The 7,713-nt window shown below is 35.0% G+C and overlaps 1 protein-coding gene across 1 annotated transcript; it reads right to left on the bottom strand.

Moving 5' to 3' along the window:
- Positions 1-205: 205 nt before the first annotated feature.
- Positions 206-7,326, bottom strand: LOC128013322 (ubiquitin-conjugating enzyme E2 variant 2-like). Its single transcript, XM_052596231.1, has 4 exons — positions 7,233-7,326; positions 5,244-5,392; positions 3,442-3,567; positions 206-1,880 (listed from the first exon to the last, which is right to left on the bottom strand). The coding sequence occupies exons 1-4, from the start codon at positions 7,246-7,248 to the stop codon at positions 1,734-1,736; spliced, it is 438 nt and encodes a 145-aa protein (XP_052452191.1). The 5' UTR covers positions 7,249-7,326; the 3' UTR covers positions 206-1,733.
- Between the last annotated feature and the right edge of the window lie 387 nt (positions 7,327-7,713).

The following is a 7,713-nucleotide window of genomic DNA, read 5'->3' as shown; positions in this document are numbered from 1 at the left end:
GATAAAGTACTTTATACTAACATTCAATATTATATGAACATTAGAGCATTAAAAGTACATACTAATATGGTTAAATTAGGGCACTGCTGAAACAAAAAGCCAAATCTGGTATGGTTGACTTTGCTATTCTTTTTTGTTGTTGTATATATTAATTCCATAAATACTCCAAGCAGCTCTGTAGAAAATAACCAGAGTAAAAACCAAGTGTGTTCCACAGTTTGTTTTATTATTCTGAACATAGCCCCGGTGTCACAAATTCAACTTAACTTGATTACATGTCTTTAAAAAAAAAAGAAAGAAAAAAATGAACAGGGAGCAGAGAAAGAAAAAAAAAAAAGTTTCTTAGATGCATTACAGGGTGATTCATCTGTGGCTTTGAAAATGTCAAGACCATAAGAAAACTGCCACTACATATATTAATTTGCACAATAACTGCCTATTAGTTTTCGCTAATGAAGACTTCAATAAAAAGGTCATAGCCAACCGAAAGCATAAATGAAGAACAGCACAACAAACCCCCACCATTCACTGGAATTACAATTTAATTCAATGATTAACTTCGTTAGAGTACCTAAGGATTATAACAGTGGTTCTAATGTAATAATTACTGAAGTACTAGTCAGTGGCGTAATGAAAGCTACATAACAGCATGCCGTCGCATAAAGCACTGTGGTTAAGCAAAGGGCAAGTGTACAGCAAATCCTTACCATTGACACAATCAGTGATTCCTACTGAACACACCACCTCAAACTCACTTTCACAGTACAACAGTGTGGGAAATGTTCAAACGCATCCGAAAAACTTATGTAATGAGCGATTTAAATGTCACAGTTCACAACGCACACTTATGTTCAGTTACACTGCAGTGATATGAGATCAATGTGAGCGTTTACAGGTAGGATCGATGTATAAAATTAATCTATCACTGTAAAAATAAGGCGGTGTCATTCAAACGATGCAAAACAGTGAGTCGGACACTCTCTGAATGGCAAGGGTTTGCTGTTTTATTCGTACAGTAACATCTCAGCGTATTTCTGCGGCGTTTGATGGACTCTTATACGAACAGAGTCTGACAGCAGGTTGGAGAGTCATATTTTAATGCACCCGACAGATCCTTGCACGCGGTTTGATTTCAGAACAGAACAGAGCATCCGTGTACAACACTGCGATCGTGTCAAATACAGACGTTAAAAATAAAAACGAAACGGAAGAGAAAGTTCAGAAACGCACCCACCCCTTTTGCGACACTACTAGACTACAGGCACACTTTTAGGAACCTTAAGTGAGGGGTTCAGACACACACACACACAAAAAAGGTTCAATTAACTTACAATTTTTTTTTTAAAGCATGCTGTTTATGCATCCTAATTTTATCTGTATTTTTTTGGTGTCCCGTTACTTTAACTTAAAATGAACAGATCTGTATATAAACCTCACCTAGCATGCCTTCTTTCTTGCGTCTATGCTGACTGGATTCAGTTCATCATCATAAAGCTCGTGGTCGATGCAAATGTTACTGGAAGAGAGAGATTTGTGCACTCGTAACTTTAAAACAGAATTGAACATGGTGCCACATAATATAAGCGTTTCCTTCCTTTGTTTCTCAAGCTGAACTATTAGAAATGTCCAATCGAGTGTGGAGTGAGCAATATTTGTTTTCTTTTTCTGATGATTTACAAGACATTTCTAAGAGTGTAAGGTTTAAGACAGAGGGTCGTAACAATCATTTACAATTAATTGCTGTATGTCTGTCCCTCCGGTGGTTGAGGAAGCTTCATATTCTCTTTGGACATCATAAGACGCCTTAGCTCTTGAAGAACGACTTTAATGCTATATGAGTTTTGCCATTTTGCTAGAATTGGTATGCTACGTGCATCCACCTGAAACAAAAGAAGAAAGGGAGGGGACATGTGGAAATGAGTTATATGATTTCGGTTACAGTCGCACATGAAATTAAACACCCTCTGCACTGAATTAAATAAAGAATATGCAGGATTTACTAAAGAAATGTATTGGCATTTGTGATATAATTTCAATTCATTCCTCAGTTATTAAAATCAAAGGGACAAAATGCTGGTTATAGTTACTCACAATAAAAATATACAGACTGTAAACTTTAAAAACATAGTTTTAACCCTCATAGTGTATGCTGAAAAAAAATATTTAGTTGTTATTCCCAGTGTGAGCGAAGTCAGTAAATCTTTGTCCAATGCAATAACATAAACTAGCATTTAAGGGGGAAACAAAATCAATCACAACATAGAAAGTATAGCCAGAAGATTGAAACATTATACTTGTTGGTTGGAAACTCATTATTATATTGCTAACACATAATCAAAAGTCCCACCCCAGCTACAAAATAGCCGTTTCACATTTCTGTTTCCAGACTAGCTTGGTCAACTCACAAAGGCAGTGTTTTACCGCGAATGTGATTTTAGCATAACAACTGAGGGATGAGTCAAAACTATTTTCGGTGCTAATCAAATTATGCCACAAATGCCGTTGAAACAGCTAAACTCAATCCTGGAACTCGTCAATGAGACTTACTTGTCGACCAAACATACCAATTAACTAAAAAGCACAGAAAACGTAAAAGGTTATACTAGAAGTCAAAGTGGGCGCAAATAATATTCCACTACCACAATAATGTCCTGTGGTATCAGTATGACTGCCGTATAAAAATGTGTCAAATAGATCTCAATTTCCATATGAGCCATGTGATTGGACTTTATAATCATTACTGTAGAGTTCAGGGTAAGATGTGTCATTTCATCTTGTGACAAAAAAACAAGAAACTGAATCTGAAACTGAACAGGGTGACACTCTTCAGTGTGAACATGGTGTAACCCTGCATCATATATCTCAGAAGTCATATTACAAAAGCTTCCTTCTCATTTTAGTTGAAGGCAGACATCCTTATGTATTAATTAGCCATATCACCTTTACTTGACTAAAGGTCAATTTGATATCACATTTAGGAACCAGCTTATCATATTTCCCCCTATTTCCTTCAAATAAATAGCTTGTAAAATGTCTAGGATTTAGTTAATATTAAACCAGTATACTTCTACTAAGCAAACGGCACAAAGACTTGGACTGATTCAAGTTACCAACCATTAAGAAAAACAGACACAAATGAGGATTCAACAAAATAACAACCCTCTGTGGGGTAATAAGGGGGTTTAATTTACTATGGCTCCTTTTCTATTTTGTATCCAGCTGAATCTCATTAGATGTGTTTGAGGTTCATTATTGGTTCTGCTTAGGCAGAGTGAAAAACGTCCCTCCTCTGCAGTACTGATGTGACTCGAGGGCCTCTGTTCTGCATCGCTATGAAAAACTGCAACATCACACATTTCTAACAGTTTGCTGCTAAATGATCTCAAACACGGCTGACGATACTCTGTTAAAATAACAATCAAAATAGATGATTCAACTTACCATCCCATTGGAATTATTTATTCCGTTCATGCTAATTTTTGTTACAAATCTAACATTCGGTGGTACTTCGGGATATTTGGGTCCGCACTCCACTTTCAGGCTGTATATTCTGTTTTCGTAATTAGTCTGAGAAATGAGGAAAAAGACAAAGGTTAAAGCCGAAATGCCAAGTGGAACAAGAGAACAGACCCATACATCTTAAACAAAAAAAAAAATCTCACACTTCAGATGCTGATGCAACGTTTTCATCCTTAGTATTCGATACGATAACAGCACACAGTAATAGACTACAGCTGGAAACACAGTATCACACTTAACTCAGGGTTTTATGATGCTACATTTGAGATGTTTTAAAAACCAAGTAGAGAAAATGTACAAACGGGAACAAAATATGTCAATATATTCTCAAAATGCGAATGACTGGGGAGCACAAAACAAGAAAGATTAAAAATACAGCTTCCAACAGAACTCAATTACTTTTTAATTCATTTTAGTAAGGCTTGAATATCTCTGTTCCCAACAACTAAAATATGGAAATAAATAACCATAACTTCTACTGGCCCTGCAAAAATGTGATATTCTTCCTCAGTAGTATTTACGATTACAAATATCTAGTTTCTTAAAAAAAAAAAAAACAATATGACTTAAGAAGTCATTTTCTGAGAAAGAGATCAAAATGAAGCGAGTTTGAATAAAACAAAAACTAGCATCAGCCAATGGACTCTTCAACTTAAAGTGCTCTCTCGACATATTTGTTCATGTTTTACGCATAAACGCAGTTTATTTTGTTGTTCAGTTTCTCAGAAAACAAGACTTCATAATATTTTGCATCTCAAGCAAATGCAAGACGACTGAAACATATTTAGATTTCTATTCTTGCCGTGAATGTAAAATTAAATGCTAGAAATTTATGTATTTATGACTTTCAGCTCCAATTTAAGACCTTTTAAGGCCTTAATTTATGGAAGGGCAAATTAAGACCTGCAAAAACCCTGCAATTTTTTCTTTAAATGATGACATGTCAAATTCACCAATATTATCTATACACAATTATCTTGTAATTTCAGGCTAGCTGAATAGTTTGAATGCTAAAGAACCACTTCACTTCTATTTAGCAAACCACTAGGTTAAAAGCTCCCTGAAAAACAAACAAACTAAAAGGTAGAATTATCTTACTTCGCCTGTAGAGCAGCACTATTATTATGAAGATTCTCTCTAAGAAAAAAAAGTGAAGGTCATTTTTCACCCTGAATTCAAAATAAAAATGTTAATTATTTACATTAGAATTTTAGGACCATTCATATTATTTTCATATTTTTACCAATTCAGATTTTTTTCTTTTGCACCCAAAATTTACTGTAGTGTGAAAAAAAAAAAACTCATTCACATCCTGCCTGGACACAATGAATTCTGTTTTATTACAAACTGCAAACATGTAATTCATAATGAAAGGGCTTGATTGTCACTGCAAACGCTCATAGAAAAGGCTTCATTATCTTTATGCAAAATATAATTTCAATCATTTTGAGGGTGAAATATGACTTAGGTTTCATGGCAGGGTTCAGTTTACCCATTAAGCAAATGAAACGAATCACAAATAATCCTAAAGACCTTTGAGTGATTCATATTTCCAGACCAATAAAGAATCAGGTGCCAACTTGAACAAATACATAAATCACCGAAGGACGTTTCCGCTGCATGACTGCTTTCATAGCATGCATCTTTATCTTAAATCTACACCACCAGCGTCATCAGTGTTCTCCCTTAACTGCTACATTAAACTGATTAAGGCGCAAACATACTCGTGCAGGTCCGATGATCATGCCCGTCCACCGTGTGAGAGTCATATCCTCGTCATCCTCCAGACCCCAGCTCACCGTCCCATCACCGACACCCTTCTGTCCTTCCTCCAGCTCTTCCAACAAACGAAAATTACGAGGGACTTTAACTCCTGCAAGAATCCCAAAACAATTCATGAACAACCATGTTTCTGGAAACCTTTGTTAGCAGCTGGCTAGTTGGTAATCATTTTTAATGAAGAATAAAAAAAATTAAGACTATTGTAGATTTATTATACATGCAGTTTCTATGAGTTCATATTAATTGAGTGACTTCAAGGAAAATTTATATTCTTAATTTGTCACGCCGTAAGCCTACATCAGTGAACAGGAATAAAAGTTGATTCAAAATGAACGGGAAATCTAAAATATACACTTTTCCTCTCCTTGTGTATTTATGATTCAATTTATGTAAAACGGTCTCATGAGTTCATCATCATTCAGGGAATTCATATCTAATGTCTAATTTCACAATGATCACAGTATAGTTTGTATATATATATATATATATATATATATATATATATATATATATATATATATACACACACACACACATATATACATATATGTGGTATATGAGAGTTGGATATTTTATTTAATATGAAACCAACATCTGTTTCCTTTTTTGTGGATGTGCAAAACCTTTTATTTGAGGTACGATTTAAATGAGTATTTAAATTATTACATTTAATTTAAATACTCAACCAAGACAAAAATTATAATGTAGGAACCTACAAGATTTAAACAATATGTGCATTTCAACAAACAAGTTATTATCACCACGTGTTTTCATAGATAATCCCATTTTTAAAAAAAAGTGGAGGGACAAGATTCTCAAGTTCAGGCGAGCGTCTAAAAGACCGACTGATCACTCATTTGTGAATGATTCAGGAAATGACACCCATGTTGCTTTATCAGTGTTTTCACTTCCTCAAAATCTTAAGACGATCACCAGATGCACAAGCCTGAACAACTTAATACATTTCTGATAAAATATTGGCTGATGCATCTGACCTCATGTAAACATTCAAGATAATATGTAAACACACACAGTCCTAGATTTCATATATCTGATTCTAGATAAGCAAATGTCCAAATCAGCCTGTGCAGATGTAATGATCTGTGAGTTTTGACATGTTAGAAACACAACAAGATGAGCTGTTCTTTACATATGTAGTTTATAAACTCTAAAATGTTATTTGATCTTAACATTTTCTACATGACTTCGCACTGCTGTAATTTGCATTAAATCATTAATTAAACAATTTGAAGTTGTAAAAGCTTCAGAGGGGTTTAAAATTCTCCTTTAGTGTATATGTATAAACCAACTCCACTTAAACTCTAAACCTCGTGTATTCTGTTATGAAATGGCTTTACACTTAAACGAGTGTTGTTATTAACCTATATATCTATATTCCACAATCACAACGCACTTCTCCAAAGACTTATTATATTTAAATAGTTTAGAATTACTATATGAGGGATTAACAGCCTGCTCGGGTGCTTTTATGAGAGACAAACAGCAGTTAAAGGCCCGTTATTCATGACTCTGGACGGATCCAGCAGAAACACGCGCGTCAATGCTCCGCCTCGCCTCACATTTGCACCGAAACACCCGCCCAGCTGCAATATACTGCATTTAATCTATGCCTTAGTTCTATACGAGTGCTTGATTATATCTGAAGTGTGTCTATAACGTTGATTAGCTGATGATAAAAAATAAATTTGATGTTATTTTTAAACTAAAGGGCTATCTGAGGGCCGTTAGCACGATGCTAACACACACGTTCAAACTGCACACAGATCTGTGAGGTGAAGTAAATTAAGGAGCTTGATAACGGTAGACCTCTCAGATAATCTATATTGGGTCGTGAGGCACGGGCTCAGCGATTCTAGAATTAAATTACGGCCGAGAAGGACCGCGAAGATTGAGGAGATTGCGAGACAAACCTGAGGAGGCCGCCATCGTCTTCTGCCCGAATCCAAAAGCGTACGAAGGCGTGACGTTGACGAGTCACGTGACTAATGTCGGTCATGAAGCGAGAGAGGGGCGTGGCTCCACTGCAAAATTATTATTATATAATAAATAACTTTTTTTCCACTCGTACACCTTGAAGATGTTGTCATGTTTTCAGGTGATGCAGTTGAATTATTGTTTTAAGTAGTCACTTTATACCTTTGTCCTCAATTTCTCCTTTTCAGCCCTCTGTAATATACATAAAAACAGGGCATTTATGACATTGTCCTTCAATTATGGACTTTTAAGTGAGAAAACAGACATCAGAGAGCATAAACAATTAATTAAATTTTTTTCTAAAATGACATTGTATAAAAAAAAAAAAAATCTGTTTCCTGTTCTCTACTATTCAGTTTCCATTGTTTAATTATTCTATTTATAATAAATCATAAGCTCTAGTTTGTGTTTGTTAAT

Source organism: Carassius gibelio, chromosome B24 (assembly GCF_023724105.1).
Source record: "Carassius gibelio isolate Cgi1373 ecotype wild population from Czech Republic chromosome B24, carGib1.2-hapl.c, whole genome shotgun sequence".
Classification (NCBI taxonomy): Eukaryota; Metazoa; Chordata; class Actinopteri; order Cypriniformes; family Cyprinidae; genus Carassius; species Carassius gibelio.
Note: the sequence above shows the minus strand (reverse complement) of the source record. Positions and strands in the feature narration are given on the sequence as shown.

Bases quoted from the DNA above. Each gene is read 5' to 3' on its own strand.
- LOC128013322 (XM_052596231.1), bottom strand. The intron at 3,568-5,243 runs GTATGTTTGCGC...CTCATTTCTCAG, and splicing joins TGATCATCGGACCTGCACGA to ACTAATTACGAAAACAGAAT. The intron at 1,881-3,441 runs GTAAGTTGAATC...CTTTTGTTTCAG, and splicing joins TAAATAATTCCAATGGGATG to GTGGATGCACGTAGCATACC.